Genomic DNA, 23,249 nt, shown 5'->3' with positions numbered 1-23,249 from the left:
CAATAATTCATAACAACTTTAATTTTGATTCACTATTCATTAAAAAAAAAAATCACACTAAAGTTCCTAGGGACCCAAAAGGGTCCCACTCATAAAAGTGTTAAAAAATAAGTCACACGTTATTTTAAATGTTGTCTTTATTTCCAACACTTAAATCTATAGATTAACTTCAGATCCATTTGTTGATTATAAGTTATTATTTTATTATGTTTTTTGTTTGTTTTATGCCCTGCCATAAAAAACACTTTTTTTCATATGGCAAACATATTTTCCCCAAAATATATTTCAAAGTGTAATATTTGATATGAAGTCATTGGAGCCTTGAATATGTCAATAATTCATAACAACATTAATTTTGATTCACTGTTCATTTAAAAAAAAATCACACTGAAGTTCCTAGGGACCCAAAAGGGTCCCACTCATAAAAGTGTTAAAAAATAAGTCATACATTATTTTACATTTTTTCCTCTACTTTCAACACTTAAATCTATAGATTAACTTCAGATCCATTTGTTGATTATAAGTTATTTTATTATGTTTTTTGTTTGTTTTATGCCCTGCCATAGAAAACTGTTTTCATATGGCAAACATATTTTCCCCAAAATATATTTCAAAATGTAATATTTGATGTGAAGTAATTGGAGCCTTGAATGTGTCAATAATTCATAACAACTTTAATTTTGATTCACTATTCATTAAAAAAAAAAATCACACTAAAGTTCCTAGGGACCCAAAAGGGTCCCACTCATAAAAGTGTTAAAAAATAAGTCACACATTATTTTAAATTGTGTCTTTATTTTCAACACTTAAATCTATAGATTAACTTCAGATCCATTTGTTGATTATAAGTTATTATTTTATTATGTTTTTTGTTTGTTTTATGCCCTGTCATAGAAAACTGTTTTTGTATTGCAAACATATTTGCCCCCAAATATATTTCAAAATGTAATATTTGATGTGAAGTAATTGGAGCCTTGAATGTGTTAATAGTTCATAACAACTTTAATTTTGATTCACTATTCATTAAAAAAAAAAATCACACTAAAGTTCCTCGGGACCCAGAAGGGTACCACTCCTAAAAGTGTTCAAAAATAAGTCATACATTATTTTACATTTTTTTCCTCTACTTTCAACACTTAAATCTATAGATTAACTTCAGATCCATTTGTTGATTATAAGTTATTTTATTATGTTTTTTGTTTGTTTTATGCCCTGCCATAGAAAACTGTTTTCATATGGCAAACATATTTTCCCCAAAATATATTTCAAAGTGTAATATTTGATTTGAAGTCATTGGAGCCTTGAATATGTCAATAATTCACAACATTGATTTTGATTCACTATTTATAAAAAAAAAAATCACACTAAAGTTCCTGGGGACCCAAAAGGGTCCCACTCATAAAAGTGTTAAAAAATAAGTCACACGTTATTTTAAATGTTGTCTTTATTTCCAACACTTAAATCTATAGATTAACTTCAGATCCATTTGTTGATTATAAGTTATTATTTATTATGTTTTTTGTTTGTTTTATGCCCTGTCATAGAAAACTGTTTTTATATTGCAAACATATTTTCCCCAAAATATATTTCAAAATGTAATATTTGATGTGAAGTAATTGGAGCCTTGAATGTGTCAATAATTCATAACAACTTTAATTTTGATTCACTATTCATTAAAAAAAAAAAAATCACACTAAAGTTCCTAGGGACCTAAAAGGGTCCCACTCATAAAAGTGTTCAAAAATAAGTCACACATTATTTTAATTTTTTTCTTTATTGTCAACATTTAAATCTATAGATTAACTTCAGATCCATTTGTTGATTACAAGTTATTTTATTATGTTTTTTGTTTGTTTTATGCCCTGTCATAGAAAACTGTTTTCATATTGCAAACATATTTTCCCCCAAATATATTTCAAAATGTAATATTTGATGTGAAGTAATTGGAGCCTTGAATGTGTTAATAGTTCATAACAACTTTAATTTTGATTCACTATTCATTAAAAAAAAAAAATCACACTAAAGTTCCTAGGTACCCAAAAGGGTCCCACTCATAAAAGTGTTCAAAAATAAGTCATACATTATTTTACATTTTTTCCTCTACGTTCAACACTTAAATCTATAGATTAACTTCAGATCCATTTGTTGATTATAAGTTATTATTTTATTATGTTTTTTGTTTGTTTTATGCCCTGCCATAGAAAACTGTTTTCATATGGAAAACATATTTTCCCCAAAATATATTTCAAAGTGTAATATTTGATGTGAAGTCATTGGAGCCTTGAATATGTCAATAATTCATAACAACATCCATTTTGATTCACTATTCATTGAAAAAAAAAAAATCACACTAAAGTTCCTAGGGACCCAAAAGGGTCCCACTCATAAAAGTGTTAAAAAATAAGTCACACATTATTTTAAATTTTTTCTTTATTGTCAACACTTAAATCTATAGATTAACTTCAGATCTATTTGTTGATTACAAGTTATTTTATTATGTTTTTTGTTTGTTTTATGCCCTGCCATAGAAAACTGTTTTCATATGGAAAACATATTTTCCCCAAAATATATTTCAAAGTGTAATATTTGATGTGAAGTAATTGGAGCCTTGAATATGTCAATAATTCATAACAACATTCATTTTGATTCACTATTCATTGAAAAAAAAAAATCACACTAAAGTTCCTAGGGACCCAAAAGGGTCCCACTCATAAAAGTGTTAAAAAATAAGTCATACATTATTTTACATTTTTTCCTCTACTTTCAACACTTAAATCTATAGATTAACTTCAGATCCATTTGTTGATTATAAGTTATTTTATTATGTTTTTTGTTTGTTTTATGCCCTGCCATAGAAAACTGTTTTCATATGGCAAACATATTTTCCCCAAAATATATTTCAAAATGTAATATTTGATGTGAAGTAATTGGAGCCTTGAATGTGTCAATAATTCATAACAACTTTAATTTTGATTCACTATTCATTAAAAAAAAAAATCACACTAAAGTTCCTAGGGACCCAAAAGGGTCCCACTCATAAAAGTGTTAAAAAATAAGTCACACATTATTTTAAATTGTGTCTTTATTTTCAACACTTAAATCTATAGATTAACTTCAGATCCATTTGTTGATTATAAGTTATTATTTTATTATGTTTTTTGTTTGTTTTATGCCCTGTCATAGAAAACTGTTTTTATATTGCAAACATATTTGCCCCCAAATATATTTCAAAATGTAATATTTGATGTGAAGTAATTGGAGCCTTGAATGTGTTAATAGTTCATAACAACTTTAATTTTGATTCACTATTCATTAAAAAAAAAATCACACTAAAGTTCCTCGGGACCCAGAAGGGTACTACTCCTAAAAGTGTTCAAAAATAAGTCATACATTATTTTACATTTTTTCCTCTACTTTCAACACTTAAATCTATAGATTAACTTCAGATCCATTTGTTGATTATAAGTTATTTTATTATGTTTTTTGTTTGTTTTATGCCCTGCCATAGAAAACTGTTTTCATATGGCAAACATATTTTCCCCAAAATATATTTCAAAGTGTAATATTTGATTTGAAGTCATTGGAGCCTTGAATATGTCAATAATTCATAACATTGATTTTGATTCACTATTTATAAAAAAAAAAATCACACTAAAGTTCCTGGGGACCCAAAAGGGTCCCACTCATAAAAGTGTTAAAAAATAAGTCACACGTTATTTTAAATGTTGTCTTTATTTCCAACACTTAAATCTATAGATTAACTTCAGATCCATTTGTTGATTATAAGTTATTATTTATTATGTTTTTTGTTTGTTTTATGCCCTGTCATAGAAAACTGTTTTTATATTGCAAACATATTTTCCCCAAAATATATTTCAAAATGTAATATTTGATGTGAAGTAATTGGAGCCTTGAATGTGTCAATAATTCATAACAACTTTAATTTTGATTCACTATTCATTAAAAAAAAAAAAAAATCACACTAAAGTTCCTAGGGACCTAAAAGGGTCCCACTCATAAAAGTGTTCAAAAATAAGTCACACATTATTTTAATTTTTTTCTTTATTGTCAACATTTAAATCTATAGATTAACTTCAGATCCATTTGTTGATTACAAGTTATTTTATTATGTTTTTTGTTTGTTTTATGCCCTGTCATAGAAAACTGTTTTCATATTGCAAACATATTTTCCCCCAAATATATTTCAAAATGTAATATTTGATGTGAAGTAATTGGAGCCTTGAATGTGTTAATAGTTCATAACAACTTTAATTTTGATTCACTATTCATTAAAAAAAAAAATCACACTAAAGTTCCTAGGTACCCAAAAGGGTCCCACTCATAAAAGTGTTCAAAAATAAGTCATACATTATTTTACATTTTTTCCTCTACGTTCAACACTTAAATCTATAGATTAACTTCAGATCCATTTGTTGATTATAAGTTATTATTTTATTATGTTTTTTGTTTGTTTTATGCCCTGCCATAGAAAACTGTTTTCATATGGAAAACATATTTTCCCCAAAATATATTTCAAAGTGTAATATTTGATGTGAAGTCATTGGAGCCTTGAATATGTCAATAATTCATAACAACATCCATTTTGATTCACTATTCATTGAAAAAAAAATCACACTAAAGTTCCTAGGTACCCAAAAGGGTCCCACTCATAAAAGTGTTAAAAAATAAGTCATACATTATTTTAAATGTTTCTTAACTTTCAACACTTAAATCTATTGATTAACTTTAGATTGTTGATTATAAGTTATTATTTTATTATGTTTTTTGTTTGTTTTATACCCTGCCATAAAAAACATTTTTTTATATGGCAAACATATTTTCCCCAAAATATATTTCAAAGTGTAATATTTGATGTGAAGTAATTGGAGCCTTGAATATGTCAATAATTCATAACATTGATTTTGATTCACTATTCATAAAAAAAAATCACACTAAAGTTCCTAGGGACCCAAAAGGGTCCCACTCATAAAAGTGTTAAAAACTAAATCATACATTATTTTAAATTTTTTTCTTAAACTTTCAACAGTTAAATCTGTTGATTAACTTCAGATACATTTGTTGATTACAAGTTATTTTATTATGTTTTTTGTTTGTTTTATGCCCTGCCATAGAAAACGGTTTTTATATTGCAAACATATTTTCCCCAAAATATATTTCAAAGTGTAATATTTGATGTGAAGTCATTGGAGCCTTGAATATGTCAATAATTCATAACAACATTCATTTTGATTCACTGTTCATTTAAAAAAAAAAAAAAAATCACACTAAAGTTCCTTGGGACCCAAAAGGGTCCCACTCATAAAAGTGTTAAAAAATAAGTCACACATTATTTTTAATTTTTTCTTTATTGTCAACACTTAAATCTATAGATTAACTTCAGATCTATTTGTTGATTACAAGTTATTTTATTATGTTTTTTGTTTGTTTTATGCCCTGCCATAGAAAACTGTTTTCATATGGAAAACATATTTTCCCCAAAATATATTTCAAAGTGTAATATTTGATGTGAAGTAATTGGAGCCTTGAATATGTCAATAATTCATAACAACATTCATTTTGATTCACTATTCATTGAAAAAAAAAAAAAAATCACACTAAAGTTCCTAGGGACCCAAAAGGGTCCCACTCATAAAAGTGTTAAAAAATAAGTCACACATTATTTTAAATTTTTTCTTTATTGTCAACACTTAAATCTATAGATTAACTTCAGATCCATTTGTTGATTACAAGTTATTTTATTGTGTTTTTTGTTTGTTTTATGCCCTACCATAGAAAACTGTTTTTATATTGCAAACATATTTTCCCCAAAATATATTTCAAAGTGTAATATTTGATGTGAAGTCATTGGAGCCTTCAATATGTCAATAATTCATAACAACATTCATTTTGATTCACTATTCATTGAAAAAAAAATCACACTAAAGTTCCTAGGGACCCAAAAGGGTCCCACTCATAAAAGTGTTAAAAAATAAGTCATACATTATTTTAAATTTTGTCTTTATTTTCAACACTTAAATCTATAGATTAACTTCAGATCTATTTGTTGATTACAAGTTATTTTATTATGTTTTTTGTTTGTTTTATGCCCTGCCATAGAAAACTGTTTTCATATGGCAAACATATTTTCCCCAAAATATATTTCAAAGTGTAATATTTGATGTGAAGTAATTGGAGCCTTGAATATGTCAATAATTCATAACAACATTCATTTTGATTCACTATTCATTGAAAAAAAAAAAAATCACACTAAAGTTCCTAGGTACCCAAAAGGGTCCCACTCATAAAAGTGTTAAAAAAAATAAGTCACACATTATTTTAAATGTTTTCCTCTACTTTCAACACTTAAATCTATAGATTAACTTCAGATTGTTGATTATAAGTTATTATTTTATTATGTTTTTTGTTGGTTTTATGCTCTGCCATAAAAAACATTTTTTTATATGGCAAACATATTTTCCCCAAAATATATTTCAAAGTGTAATATTTGATGTGAAGTCATTGGAGCCTTGAATTAAAAAAAAAAAAATCATACTAAAGTTCCTAGGGACCCAAAAGGGTCCCACTCATACAAGTGTTAAAAATAAGTGGCACACCAGAGCACAGCCAAGAGGAGCATTCTGTGACATTTGTGATCGGGGTCAAAGGTCTCTTCTTTCACTCTTATGCAAGAAACTGTCGCCACATTTCTTTGACCCCACTTGGTTGACCTCTGACCTTCACCGCAGAATGTTGTTGAAGTCCAGCTGGCTGACAAAAGCGAGTTTGTTGGCGGTTTGCGCGTGACGAGGATCCGACTCCCGAAAGCCTGCGGTGCAAGCTGACATGTTACGCAATCCTGTCGCCGCGGCGACCGTCGTACAGTTAGCAAAATATCTTTTATTACATGAGTTTGATTTGTGGTTTACAAACAGGAAGTAGAACTGAAATTGTAAATAATAATGTTGCTCAATTCCACATTTCCCAAACAAACTGCCCGAAAATGTGGAAAAACCCAGTTAGGATTTTTTTAGCATGTATGCTACTGCAGGTGCTAACAGTTGCATGTTAGCCAATTCTGTCGGTAAAACAACCCTAAATGTCATGGATGTTGTAACTTGATGCTAGCTTGCTAGCATGCTAAATGTCAACCTGTTACCATGCCTAATTATTTCCCATTCTTGCTTGATGTACAGATTAAGTTGTTCAACAGGTCTGGACTACAGGCAGGCCAGTCTAGTACCCACACTCTTTTACTACAAAGCCATGATGTTGTAACACATGGTTTGGCATTGTCTGGCTGAAATAAGCAGGGGCGTCCATGATAATGTTGCTTGGATGGCAATATATGTTGCTCCAAAACCTGTACGTACCTTTCAGCATTAATGGTGCCTTCACAGATGTGTAAGTTACCCATGCCTTGGGCACTAATACACCCCCATACCATCACACATGCTGCCTTTTACACTTTTCACCCTATAACAGTCCTCTTTGGTCCAAAGGACACAACGGTTTCCAAAAACAATTTGTAATGTAGACTCGTCAGACCACAGAACACTTTTCTACTTAGCATTAGTCCATCTTTAGATGAGCTCAGGCCCAGCGAAGCGTTTCTGGGTGTTGTTGATAAATGCATAGTAGAGTTTTAACGTGCACTTAGAAATGTAGCGACCAAATGTAGTTACTGACAGTGGTTTTCTGAAGTGTTCCCGAGCCCATGTGGTGATATCCTTTACACACTGGTGTCACTTTTTGATGCAGTACCGCCTGAGGGATGGAAGGTGCGTAATATCATGGCTTACGTGCAGTGATTTCTCCAGAATTTCTGAACCTTTTGATGATATTACGGAGCGTAGATGGTGAAATCCCTAAATTCCTTGCAATAGCTGCTTGAGAAATGTTGTTCTTAAACAATTTGCTCAGGCATTTGTTGACAAAGTGGTCAACAAATACCCAATCATGGCACCCACCTGTTCCCAATTAGCCTGTTCACCTGTGGGATGTTCCAAATAAGTCTTTGATGAGCATCCCTCAACTTTCTCAGTCTTTTTTGCCACTCGTGCCAGCTTTTTTGAAACATGTTGCAGGCATCAAATTCCAAATGAGCTAATATTTGCAAAAAAAAATGACGTTTCTCAGTGTGAACATGAAATATCTTGTCTTTGCAGTCTATTTAATTGAATATAAGTTGAAAAGGATTTGTTGTATTCTCTTTTTATTTACCATTTACACAACGTGACAACTTCACTGCTTTAGGGGTTTGCATGTATGTATATGTGTATATGTGTATATATGTCAAGGATGATGAGATGATGGTGGAAGATGAAGAGCAGTGTTTTGGGAAAGGAATGCCCTCACTGCAAATGTCAGGGGAAATGTTCTCTTTGGCTCGTGGACGTGAGAGTGAGACCTCCACCAATCAATTTTTCCCACAGGACACTTTTCCTCTCCGAATCTTCAACTTTCTTCTTCTTCTTCTTCTTCTGAGGGGCAGACAACTCAACCTTTAGAAAAGTGGAAGAAGTCTGCAAATAATACGCAGGCTGAGAAAAAGGTTTGAAGTCCAGATGGAAATGTGGTCTGGTCAGAGTTTGAATATTCAGGGAACACCACCGTTATTCTAAAGAATAAAAACTAACCTTGTCAGTGGAAAAACCTCATTTTCAACTAATACGTACATACATATATACATATACATACGTACATACATATATACATCATTAGGAATGGATTCGCTGACCTAGCAAGGAGGCAGCGTTTACATGTTAGAGATGTTGAAGTGTGATGACTTTACCAACTATGGAGGTACAAAAGCTTTCTTTGGACATTGAATTTGTGTAAATGAATTTTTTGCCTTTTAATTTTGTTTAATGATTTTTTTGTTTGACCATAAATTATGCGGACAATTTTACTAAATTAAAAAAGTGTGGGCAAAATGTGTTTGAAATTTCAGTTTGTTAATGTACAGTGTTTTAGAATTTTATGTTTAAAAAAAAATCAGTGAATAAAAATTCATTTAAAAAAAAAAAAGTTTCATGCAGAAATAATCGGTTTAAAAAAAATCAGTGTATGAAAATTAACTGCAAAAAAAAACAGTGTATAAAAAATAATTGTTAAAAAATATATATATTCATATACAATTGAGTTAAAAAAAAAACAGTGTATGAAAAATAATTGTAGAAAAAATCAGTGTGTAATTCAGTTTAAAAAAAAATCAGTGTTTGTTAAAAAAAAAAAGTCAGTGTATAATTCTGTTGGAAAAAAATCAGTGTATGAAAATTGTAAAAAAAAAAAAAAAAAATACCAGTGTATAAAAATTAATTTAAAAAAAATTACTGTATAAAAATTAATTTAAAAAAAATTGTGTATAAAAACGTGTTTTAATTCAGTTGAAAAAAAATCAGTGCACAAAAAAATATTGTAAAAAACAAGTGTATAAAAATTATGTAAAAAAAACCAGTGTATTAAAAATAATTGTAAAAAATATATATATTCATATACAATTTAGTTTAAAAAAATCAGTGTATGAAAAATAATTGTAGAAAAAATCAGTGTAATTCAGTTTGAAAAAAATCAGTGTATGAAAATTGTAAAAAAAAAATCAGTGTATAAAAATGAATTAAAAAAACATTACTGTATAAAAATTAATTTAAAAAAAATTGTGTATAAAAATGTGTGTTAATTCAGTTGAAAAAAAATCAGTGCACAAAAAATAATTGTAAAAAACAAGTGTATACAAATTATGTAAAAAAAACAGTGTATTAAAAATAATTGTAAAAAAATATATATATTCATATACAATTTAGTTTAACAAAATCAGTGTATGAAAAATAATTGTAGAAAAAATCAGTGTAATTCAGTTTGAAAAAAATCAGTGTATGAAAATTGTAAAAAACAATATTAAAAAAAAATCAGTGTATGAAAATTAACTGCAAAAAAAACAGTGTATAAAAAATAATTGTTAAAAAAAATATATTCATATACAATTGAGTTAAAAAAAACAGTGTATGAAAAATAATTGTAGAAAAAATCAGTGTGTAATTCAGTTTAAAAAAAAAATCAGTGTTTGTTAAAAAAAAGTCAGTGTATAGTGTTGGAAAAAAATCAGTGTATGAAAATTGTAAAAAAAAAAAAAATACCAGTGTATAAAAATTAATTTAAACAAATTACTGTATAAAAATTAATTTAAAAAAATTGTGTATAAAAATGTGTGTTAATTCAGTTGAAAAAAAATCAGTGCACAAAAAATAATTGTAAAAAACCAGTGTATACAAATCATTTAAAAAAAACAGTGTATTAAAAATAATTGTAAACAACATATATATTCATATACAATTTAGTTAAAAAAAATCAGTGTATGAAAAATAATTGTAGAAAAAATCAGTGTAATTCAGTTTGAAAAAAATCAGTGTATGAAAATTGTAAAAAAAAATATTTAAAAAAAATCAGTGTATGAAAATTAACTGCAAAAAAAACAGTGTATAAAAAATAATTGTTAAAAAAAAAAATTCATATACAATTGAGTTAAAAAAAACAGTGTATGAAAAATAATTGTAGAAAAAATCAGTGTGTAATTCAGTTTAAAAAAAAATCAGTGTTTGTTAAAAAAAAGTCAGTGTATAATTCTGTTGGAAAAAAATCAGTGTATGAAAATTGCAAAAAAAAATATCAGTGTATAAAAATTAATTTAAAAAAATTACTGTATAAAAATTAATTTAAAAAAAATTGTGTATAAAAACGTGTGTTAATTCAGTTGAAAAAAAATCAGTGCACAAAAAGTTATTGTAAAAAACAAGTGTATAAAAATTATGTAAAAAAACCAGTGTATTAAAAATAATTGTAAAAAATATATATATTCATATACAATTTAGTTTAAAAAAATCAGTGTATGAAAAATAATTGTAGAAAAAATTAGTGTAATTCAGTTTGAAAAAAATCAGTGTATGAAAATTGATTAAAAAAAAAAAAAAAAAAAATCAGTGTATGAAAATTAACTGCAAAAAAAACAGTGTATAAAAAGTTATTGTTAAAAAAAATATATTCATATACAATTGAGTTAAAAAAAACAGTGTATGAAAAATAATTGTAGAAAAAATCAGTGTGTAATTCAGTTTAAAAAAAAATCAGTGTTTGTTAAAAAAAAGTCAGTGTATAATTCTGTTGGAAAAAAATCAGTGTATGAAAATTGCAAAAAAAAATATCAGTGTATAAAAATTAATTTAAAAAAATTACTGTATAAAAATTAATTTAAAAAAAATTGTGTATAAAAACGTGTGTTAATTCAGTTGAAAAAAAATCAGTGCACAAAAAGTTATTGTAAAAAACAAGTGTATAAAAATTATGTAAAAAAACCAGTGTATTAAAAATAATTGTAAAAAATATATATATTCATATACAATTTAGTTTAAAAAAATCAGTGTATGAAAAATAATTGTAGAAAAAATTAGTGTAATTCAGTTTGAAAAAAATCAGTGTATGAAAATTGATTAAAAAAAAAAAAAAAAAAAATCAGTGTATGAAAATTAACTGCAAAAAAAACAGTGTATAAAAAGTTATTGTTAAAAAAAATATATTCATATACAATTGAGTTAAAAAAAACAGTGTATGAAAAATAATTGTAGAAAAAATCAGTGTGTAATTCAGTTTAAAAAAAAATCAGTGTTTGTTAAAAAAAAGTCAGTGTATAATTCTGTTGGAAAAAAATCAGTGTATGAAAATTGTAAAAAAAAAAATAATAGTGTATAAAAATTAATAAAAAAAAATATTAATGTATAAAAATTAATTTAAAAAAATTGTATATAAAAATGTGTGTTAATTCAGTTGAAAAAAATCAGTGCACAAAAAAATAATTGTAAAAAACCAGTGTATACAAATTATGTAAAAAAAAAAGTGTATTAAAAATAATTGTAAAAAAATATATATATTCCTATACAATTTAGTTTAAAAAAATCAGTGTATGAAAAATAATTGTAGAAAAAATGAGTGTAATTCAGTTTGAAAAAAATCAGTGTATGAAAATTGTAAAAAAAAATATTTAAAAAAAAATCAGTGTATGAAAATTAACTGCAAAAAAAACAGTGTATAAAAAATAATTGTTAAAAAAAATATATTCATATACAATTCAGTTAAAAAAAACAGTGTATGAAAAATAATTGTAGAAAAAATCAGTGTGTAATTCAGTTTTTAAAAAAAATCAGTGTTTGTTAAAAAAAAGTCAGTGTATAATTCTGTTGGAAAAAAAAATCAGTGTATGAAAATTGTAAAAACAAATATCAGTGTATAAAAATTAATTTAAAAAACATTACTGTATAAAAATGTATTTAAAAAAAATTGTGTATAAAAATTATTGTAAAAAACCAGTGTATAAAAATTATGTAAAAAAAAAACAGTGTATTAAAAATAATTGTAAAAAAATATATATATTCATATACAATTTAGTTTAAAAAAATCAGTGTATGAAAAATAATTGTAGAAAAAACCAGTGTAATTCAGTTTGAAAAAAATCAGTGTATGAAAATTGTAAAAAAAAATATTGTAAAAAAAATCACTGTATAAAAATTAATTGGAAAAAAATGTTTTGTATAACAATGTGTGTATAATTCAGTTGAAAAAAATAATTCCCCCAAAAAATATTGTAAAAAAAACAGTGTATAACAATTATGTAAAAAAAAAAAAAAACAGTATATTAAAATTCAGTGTATAATTCGGTTGAAAAGAATCAGTGATAAAAAAAATAGTAAAAAAAATCAGTGTATAAAAATAAATTGCAAAATAAATCAGCCTATAAAAAAATATTGTAAAAAAAAATCAGTGTATAAAAATAAATTGAAAACTAAATCAGCATATAAAAATTTTTTGTAAAAAAATCAGTGTTGAAAAAAATCTGTGTATAACTCAGTTGAACAAAATCAGTGTAAAATATTCAGTTGCTTCAAAAGTCCAGACCCACTTCTGGTAAATTACGACTGAAGCATCTCATTGGCTGGCTCTTCACTTTTCAAGCAACAAATATTCCTGCACTTAATTTTTATTCACAGAATTGTTTTAACACAAAATGTTTGTACAATTGTCAACGTTAAAATATTCAGTGTCAAAATAAGAAGCTTAATGCTTCTAATGTGTGTTGGAACATAAATGAATGTTTAAGATGGACAAAGACTTTTAAAGAGAATGTGCAGACAGGAAGTCTTTGCTGGTGTTTTTTCCTGTAATTATAATTGTCACTAATATTAATTATTCATTAATTAAAATAGTGCAATAATTTGTAGGCGTAGGAGCGATTACGATTCAGGGGCTACAATTCCATTATAAATAATTATATAAGTTTAATTATTATATTGTATATTATTATTATTAAATTGTACACTATTATTAAATATATTACATGTAATTCTTAATAATATTAATATGTCTACAAGGCTCCTGACGTTTGCTGTAATGCGTCATTTCCAGTACAGAAATAGTAATGCATGCACAGATGAGATGTGTCAATATCAAAATATTATCTTCAATCACCTTTTTGGCAATCAAAAATACATTAAATTAACAAACACTTTATTAATATTAATCATGTGCAGCTGCAAAAGAAGATAAAGGCTTCAATAATTTCAAACACTTGTCGTCAATTGAAGAGTTTGTCCTCCATGCAGTGCAGCTTTAACGAGGCGTATATAATATTGCACTTTGGCACTGCACTCTGTAATTTATATTATTCACATGTGAATAATGCTGTATAATAGACTGTATTTATATTATTCACATGTGAATAATGCTGTATAATAGACTGTATTTATATTATTCACATGTGAATAATGCTGTATAATAGACTATTTATATTATTCACATGTGAATAATGCTGTATAATAGACTATTTATATTATTCACATGTGAATAATGCTGTATAATAGACTGTATTTATATTTTTTACATGTGAATAATGCTGTATAATAGACTATTATATTATTCACATGTGAGTAATGCTATATAATAGACTGTATTTATATTATTCACATGTGAATAATGCTGTATAATAGACTGTATTATATTATTCACATGTGAATAATGCTGTTTAATAGACTGTATTTATATTATTCACATGTGAATTATGCTGTATAATAGACTGTATTTATGTTATTCACATGTGAATAATGCTGTATAATAGACTGTATTTATATTATTCACATGTGAATAATGCTGTATAATAGACTGTATTTATATTATTCACATGTGAATAATGCTGTATAATAGACTATTATATTTTTCACATGTGAATAATGCTGTATAATAGACTGTATTTATATTATTCACATGTGAATAATGCTGGATAATAGACTGTATTTATGTTATTCACATGTGAATAATGCTGTATAATAGACTATTATATTTTTCACATGTGAATAATGCTGTATAATAGACTGTATTTATATTATTCACATGTGAATAATGCTGTATAATAGACTGTATTTATATTATTCACATGTGAATAATGCTGTTTAATATACTGTATTTATATTATTCACATGTGAATTATGCTGTATAATAGACTGTATTTATGTTATTCACATGTGAATAATGCTGTATAATAGACTGTATTATATTATTCACATGTGAATAATGCTATATAATAGACTGTATTTATATTATTCACATGTGAATAATGCTGTTTAATATACTGTATTTATATTATTCACATGTGAATAATGCTGTATAATAGACTGTATTTATATTATTCACATGTGAATAATGCTATATAATAGACTGTATTTATATTATTCACATGTGAATAATGCTGTATAATAGACTGTATTTATATTATTCACATGTGAATAATGCTGGATAATAGACTGTATTTATGTTATTCACATGTGAATAATGCTGTATAATAGACTATTATATTTTTCACATGTGAATAATGCTGTATAATAGACTGTATTTATATTATTCACATGTGAATAATGCTATATAATAGACTATTTATATTATTCCCATGTGAATAATGCTGTATAATAGACTGTATTTATATTATTCACATGTGAATAATGCTGTATAATAGACTGTATTATATTATTCACATGTGAATAATGCTATACAATAGACTGTATTTATATTATTCACATGTGAATAATGCTGTATAATAGACTGTATTATATTTTTCAAATGTGAATAATGCTGTATAATAGACTGTATTTATATTATTCACATGTGAATAATGCTGTATAATAGACTATTTATATTATTCACATGTGAATAATGCTGTATAATAGACTGTATTATATTATTCACATGTGAACAATGCTATATAATAGACTGTATTTATATTATTCACATGTGAATAATGCTGTTTAATAGACTGTATTTATATTATTCACATGTGAATAATGCTGTATAATAGACTGTATTTATGTTATTCACATGTGAATAATGCTATATAATAGACTGTATTTATATTATTCACATGTGAATAATGCTGTTTAATATACTGTATTTATGTTATTCACATGTGAATAATGCTGTATAATAGACTGTATTTATGTTATTCACATGTGAATAATGCTATATAATAGACTGTATTTATATTATTCACATGTGAATAATGCTGTTTAATATACTGTATTTATATTATTCACATGTGAATTATGCTGTATAATAGACTGTATTTATGTTATTCACATGTGAATAATGCTGTATAATAGACTGTATTTATATTATTCACATGTGAATAATGCTGTATAATACTGTATTTATATTATTCACATGTGAATAATGCTGTATAATAGACTGTATTTATATTATTCACATGTGAATAATGCTGTATAATAGACTGTATTTATATTATTCACATGTGAATAATGCTGTATAATAGACTGTATTTATATTATTTACATGTAAATAATGCTGTATAATAGACTGTATTTATATTATTCACATGTGAATAATTATTCACATGTGAATAATGCTATACAATAGACTGTATTTATATTATTCACATGTGAATAATGCTGTATAATAGACTGTATTTATATTATTCACATGTGAATAATGCTATATAATAGACTATTTATATTATTCCCATGTGAATAATGCTGTATAATAGACTGTATTTATATTATTCACATGTGAATAATGCTGTATAATAGACTATTATATTATTCACATGTGAATAATGCTATACAATAGACTGTATTTATATTATTCACATGTGAATAATGCTGTATAATAGACTATTTATATTATTCACATGTGAATAATGCTGTATAATAGACTGTATTTATATTATTCACATGTGAATAATGCTGTTTAATATACTGTATTTATATTATTCACATGTGAATTATGCTGTATAATAGACTGTATTTATGTTATTCACATGTGAATAATGCTGTATAATAGACTGTATTTATATTATTCACATGTGAATAATGCTGTATAGACTGTATTTATAATATTCACATGTGAATAATGCTGTATAATAGACTGTATTAAATTATTCACATGTGAATAATGCTATATAATAGACTGTATATTATTCACATGTGAATAATGCTGTATAATAGACTGTATTTAAATTATTCACATGTGAATAATGCTGTATAATAGACTGTATTTATATTATTCACATGTGAATAATGCTGTATAATAGACTGTATTTATATTATTCACAAGTAAAAAATACCTAAGTGTTTATTGTTTATTGTGAGCAAACTGTGGTGCTGAATTTCCCCCAGGGATCAATAAAGTACTTTCTATTCTATAAATAACCTCCCATGGCGTCCCATTCCGTGCTAAGTGTGTGATTCAGCAAAGATGCTAAGGACACCAGGCAGAGGAATGAAGGTCAGTGTTACGTTGTTGTTGTTGTGGCCGTGCAGCTGGCCACCTCACTCACATCCGCCTCCTTGGGTTACCCACTCAAATAGCAACGTGCGGTAAACACCGCCTGAACAACTCCCCGTGCACCTCTGCATGCACCAATGCCATCAGTCATCAGTCTGAACTTTTCCCACTCGGGGCCACAGACTGACAGCGCGAAAGGAGGCGGGGGCCGTTTTCACCCTCGAAACCAGCTGGTCAGATAGTGTCAAGTGACAAGAAATATGAGCAAATGAGCTAAAAAAGCTAACATGCTCACAATAGCATGCTTAGTTGGCATTAGTGAAATACCAAAATATATGACACTAAGGTGTTTACCTGCTAAATAAGCTAAAAAAGCTAGCATGCCATGCTTTTGTTTTAAACTGTTTCTGACCCAGTGCAGCTGCTGCATAATGAGCCCCTCTGTTTGATTCCTTGCTTCTTGTCTTGTTTAATAGATAGTTTGGTGTTTGAACCTGACAATATGCTCACAATTGTGCTGTCCTGTTTGCAGAGCCCTGCACTAATGGTAACAGTGAGGTAACGTCCATATTTCACATCCAACCATGTCAACTGCTCCATTTTCAATATCATAGTCTTGCATTAAACACTAAATCACAGATTGCATGTGCTGATTTGGCTCCAGTGCAAAGAGAGCCTTTTTTACTTTATCTTTACATTCATGAATATTTCATTAAAGCAGAGGTGTCACTCCTTTTTTTTTTTAAATCACAGGGAACATCAGAAGTAGGATTGCTCTCCGAGGGCCGCTTGTAACTGTGAAATGTAACTGTAAAATATGCATTATTGTTACATAACTGTGAAATATGCATTATTGTTACATAAGTGCATGATGGTCACTTCCTACTTCTTCTGCAACCACAAGCCCAGAAACTTTGGAAGTACATTGGAGAACATATGGCAGGGTCAAACAATATTCAGGTAACAGTGGAAGATATTGCAGATAAAAATCTTTGGAAAAAATAAAATTCATTCATTTAATACATTTAAAAAAAATTGCATGTATACATTTAATATAAATATATATACATATACGTATGTATATCTATATATACATGGTCTAGATATATACATACACATATATATACCGTACATATATATATATATATACATACATATATATACATACATACATACATACATACATACATACATACATACATACATACATACATAGCGAGAATACCAAGAAGCGCATATGCCAAATTTTCAAAGAGAACGGCCTACGGATCACGATTGAAGCCAACAAGCAAACCGTCAACTTTCTTGACGTCACTTTCAACCTGAGAAATAACAGCTACCAACCATTCACGAAACCCAACACAACACTCCAATACGTGCACCATGACAGCAACCACCCACCCACCACCACGAAAAGAATACCTACCGGAATCAATAAAAGGCTATCGATGCTGTCATCTAGCAAAGCTGAATTTGACCAAGCAACCCCCCCGTACCAAAAAGCCCTTGATGAAAGCGGATACAATTTCACCCTCACCTATGAACCCACGCCAGGAAACCAACCAAAAAAGAACAGAAAACGAAACAACATCATCTGGTACAACCCCCCATACAGCAAAAACGTCTCAACTAATATTGGCCACAAATTCCTCAGTCTGATTGACAAACACTTCCCCAAAGGCAACACCCTAAGAAAAGTATTCAACAAGAACAACATTAGATTGAGCTACAGCTGTATGAACAATATACGACAAATTATCTCAAACCACAACAAAACAATTGCAAATGAGCCGCCCCCGGACAGAGCGACCCCAAAACCAACAAAGGCTGCAACTGCCGCAAGAAACCTGATTGCCCTCTCAACGGTGGGTGCTTACAAACATCAGTTGTTTACCAATCTAAGGTAACACGCAAGGACATTAACACATCCGACACATATGTAGGATTAACCGAGGGAGAGTTTAAAACCAGATGGAACAATCACAAGGCTTCTTTCAGGAACAAAAACCTGCGGAATACCACAGAACTCAGCAAACACATTTGGGACCTCAAAGACAATAATGTTGAATATTCAATAACATGGCAAATTCTTGCATCCAGCACACCTTACAATAGCGGTAATAAAAGATGCAACCTATGCTTGAAAGAAAAACTGTTTATTATATACCGTCCAGACCTGTCATCCCTCAACAAGCGCAGCGAAATTGTATCAGCATGCCGCCACAGACGGAAACACCTCCTAGGTAACACATGAGCCAATCACCACGCCCCTACGCCAGCCTGTACCCACCCACTCTGTGCCCTATATAAACCATGGTATGTGAATGCTCCCATTAAAATCTCCTGATGATTGAGGGAACCCCTCATGAAACAGGCCTGTAGAGATGAAGTAGTCTTGTGATTTTTTTCCCACACATACATATATTGCGCTCTACTACGGTATCGAGCACTATTTTTTGGATAACCTTATTAAGACATATATATATATATATATATATATATATATACACACAAACATATATACAGTATATACACATTATATATATATATATATATATATATATATATGTATATATATATATATATATATATATATATATATATATATATATATATACACACACACACACAACAATTAAAAATAAAACTATATTTTGATACTGTCGTGCATTATTCAGAGGCTTTCAAGGGCCAGTGAATAAAAATGATTGTGGGTTGGGTTATATCTCAGTTTATTGCTGATGCAACAATTCTGCGTCGACACAATCCCGATTAGATTCCTGCTTGTGTCAAGATATTTGAATATTTTTCCATCTCATTAAAAACTGTCATGTTGTTGATTGTTTAGTGGAAAGCTGAATCTGTCAAGAGGTGACGACTGTGCAATCATCTTTGCTGCCCCCCGGTGGTCAGTTAGTGCAAACACACCCTGCAGGTTTCCATTCAAAACAAGATGGAGGGTTTTCTTCAATACATTTTATTACATAATGACACGTAGCAGCCTGGTCCGTTCTTACAAATGCTTGACTTTACAAATATTGGAGTTTGGGATGTGTGATTGTAGTTTTGACCGATTATTTTATTTGCAGACCTGGACAACCCTACTCTCCCCCCCCCCCCCTCACCTTCAGACAGACCTGTCAATCATCCCCACTGGTCCTCGTCTGTCAGTGCCAGGATGTCTGTGACCAGGCCTGTGCCGATGGTTTTGTTGCCGTCCCTCAGAGTGAACCTCTGGCCCTTCTCCAGCACCATGGGCTGTCGGAGGGTGAGTGTCAGGGCCGTGTCCTCCCCAGGCATCACCATTTCCTGCACACGGGATGAAGAGCAGATGTTTGGTCAGAATACAGATGTTTGACAATATGTGGGAAAGTCCTCAAATGTTCATTATTACTTTTATGTAGTGATGGGCCTAAAATCTAGACTGTGATATACTTTATACTGCAGACTCCTACGATAATATCCAACACAATTCATTACCCTAAATTCCCACTTTTTTCCTACGCTTTGAACCCTGCGGCTTGCAAAACGGTGCAGCTAATTTAGGGATTTGTCTTCGCTGACGGCCATAATGCAATTAGTTTTCACGGAACACATGCAAACACACTGAACAGGTGTGTTATTGTTTGTGCTACGGCGCCATTTTTGGATGTGTTCGCTCACTGCAGCTGGGTGAATGCCTGCAAGTGCTTCCTTTTGTTTAAAGCTTTGAACCGGAAGTTGAAGTGCCGTCTGGTCTTTAAGCCGTCCATAGCGTTTCTACTCGTATGGATTCTTCCTTCATCACTCCAAGCAACGTTTGTAAGTTTTACAATATAACTAAAACAGTTCATACTTACTAAAGCATCCCATGTGTGATGTCAGTAGGAGTGTTTTCATCCATATTTGTACGCTTTATCGGAATGTCATCAAGCTAGCCTCAGTAGCTAATATGCTAACAGGTTTACGAGTGTCTGTGTTAGTATTATTAACTTACAATGGCATTATTTTTGTATTGTTTCATTTTCACAAATTCCTCAGTAAATTCACCAAAACGTCAGCTTGGAGTTACTGAATCTGTTTAGCTGACTGGATGACTTCTGTTTTGTTTGATCAGCCGTTTTACTGCCGTGCTACAGACACTGTTTGTAAACAATTAAGGTATGTAAATAAACATTTAATAAATGTTTCTGTGTAAATAACTCATTTCACAACGTTTATATCTGCAGCCAACATATGGAAAACTATGTTTTTCCTTCTGAAATTTAGTGGGTGTGGCTTATATCCCGGTGCACTCTATAGTCCGGAAAATACGGTACTTAGAACGTGTATACAAAACGGAGGTTTTGGATGTTTTTATAGCGTTTTATAGGGGGGATATTTCTTGTGTACCGTATTTTCCGCACTATAAGGCGCACCTAAAAACCACACATTTTCTCAAAAGCTGACAGTGCGCCTTATAACCCGGTGCGCTTTATATATGGATTAATATTAAGATTCATTTTCATAAAGTTTCGGTCTCGCAACTACGGTAAACAGCCGCCATCTTTTTCCCCCGTAGAAGAGGAAGTGCTTCTTCTTCTACGCAAGCAACCGCCAAGGTAAGCACCCGCCCCCATAGAACAGGAAGCGCTTCTTCTTCTACTGTAAGCAACCACCCGCCCGCGTAGAAGAAGAAGAAGCGCGCGGATATTACCGTACGTTTCATTTCCTTTGTGTGTTTACATCTGTAAAGACCACAAAATGGCGACAGGTTTCCGGTTCATGAAAAGACGCAATCCCTCCATCCGCACACGGACTACTATTTCACAGCAACTGCCTAAAGACTTTCAAGAAAAGCTGGCTACTTTCCGTGCATATTGTAAAAACAAGATAGCTGAAAAAAAGATCCGGCCAGAGAACATTATCAACATGGACGAGGTTCCACTGACTTTTGATATTCCTGTGAACCGCACTGTGGATACAACGGGAGCATGTACGGTGAATATTCGCACCACAGGGAATGAGAAGTCATCCTTCACTGTGGTTCTAGCTTGCCATGCTAATGGCCAGAAACTTCCACCCATGGTGATATTCAAAAGGAAGACCTTGCCAAAAGAGACCTTTCCAGCCGGCGTCATCATAAAAGCTAACTCGAAGGGATGGATGAAGAAAAGATGAGCGAGTGGTTAAGGTAAGTTTAAGTTTACGCGAAGAGGCCGGGTGGCTTTTTTAACGCAGCTTCGTCCATGTTGATATACGATTCCATTTGCGCCCACATCACGCTGGTTTTAATATATTATTAAAGTTTGACTGACCTATCTGACTGTTTTTTTGACATTCCTTTAGCGCAGTTAGATGCGGCTTACAACACGGGGCGGCTTATAGGTGGACAAAGTTTTGAAATATGCCGTTCATTGAAGGCGCGGCTTATAACCCAGGGCGCCTTATGGTGCGGAAAATACGGTACATTTATTTACGAGTTAGAATGCATAAAAAGAAAAACCTATTTGTTCTTCTCTTATATAAGGATTGTAAATGATAGGCAAAAGTCCAACAGAAGTGCAGTTCCCCTTTAAGGGTAGACTGAGATGAATTGAAGTGCATTTTCTCAACCTGCAAAGAGTGGACACCACGCAGGCTGACAACCCTTTAAAAGTACTGAACATCAATGAGAGTTTTTGCTTCCAGAGAGCTCACAATCAGCACGCACCTTGTCCGAGAGCAGAGAGACTTTGCAGGCCATGTCCCACGTGAGCGAGAACATGACGGGGGTGAAGTTGCTGACAAACGGTTTGTGTCGTCCTCCTTCCTCTTTACTCAGAACGTACACCTGCAACACAGCAAGCACTCGCCAATGAGCTGGGAGGATTGTAGGGATGCAATGACACTTGGTAAAGTACGACGCGGGGCAACACATTTTGAAAAAGCAGCGACTTCATTCCAATTCTTCTTGCTACAGACTGTGTGGCAGGCAGCTCAGGAGTGGTCAAACTCTGAAAATTCTACCCTTAAGTGGGACTTGCAGGCACAGAATGACTTTGTGACTCCACTATTGGTCCACACTGGGAGAATACATTCACCTGCCAAATTAATCAGGAGAAAAACAACATTTATATGTAAATATTTTTCCACAAGCCCAAACTCAACCCTCAGAAGTTTGAATGGGTGCTGAATCCTCAAAAGATATAAAATATTGTGTACATGAGGTACAGCACTCCAATTATAGTGTTTATTGCCACAGCAACGTTTCAGGTGTAACCTTTCTTCAATGTGCAAGAATAACAAAGTTGAGGGATCAATTGCATGCACGCATTGCATCGCACGGCAAGCATCGCACTGCACGCGTCGCATCGCACCGTACGCAAGCATCGCACGCACCACATCGCACTGCACGCATCGCAAGCATAGCGTCGCACGCATAGCATCGCACCGCATATATCGCAAGCATCGCACCACAC

The 23,249-nt window shown here is 30.4% G+C and overlaps 1 protein-coding gene across 2 annotated transcripts in view; it reads right to left on the bottom strand.

Moving 5' to 3' along the window:
• Window positions 1–8,311: 8,311 nt before the first annotated feature.
• tufm (Tu translation elongation factor, mitochondrial) overlaps window positions 8,312–23,249 on the bottom strand; it is a 44,088-nt gene continuing 29,150 nt past the window's right edge. Inside the window, exons 9-11 of one of the 2 annotated variants that reach the window (XM_061973467.2) lie at window positions 22,502–22,621; window positions 19,956–20,139; window positions 8,312–8,540 (exon numbers count right to left, since the gene is read on the bottom strand). In XM_061973467.2, coding sequence (XP_061829451.1) covers window positions 19,975–20,139; window positions 22,502–22,621 — 285 coding nt within the window. In that variant the 3' untranslated portion in view covers window positions 8,312–8,540; window positions 19,956–19,974. The remainder of the gene's footprint in view (window positions 8,541–19,955; window positions 20,140–22,501; window positions 22,622–23,249) is intronic. The other variant, XM_072915757.1, reaches the window with a different exon arrangement.

The sequence above is a fragment of the Nerophis lumbriciformis genome, linkage group LG22 (genome assembly GCF_033978685.3).
Source record: "Nerophis lumbriciformis linkage group LG22, RoL_Nlum_v2.1, whole genome shotgun sequence".
NCBI lineage: Eukaryota > Metazoa > Chordata > Actinopteri > Syngnathiformes > Syngnathidae > Nerophis > Nerophis lumbriciformis.
This window is presented reverse-complemented; position numbering and strand designations above follow the sequence as displayed.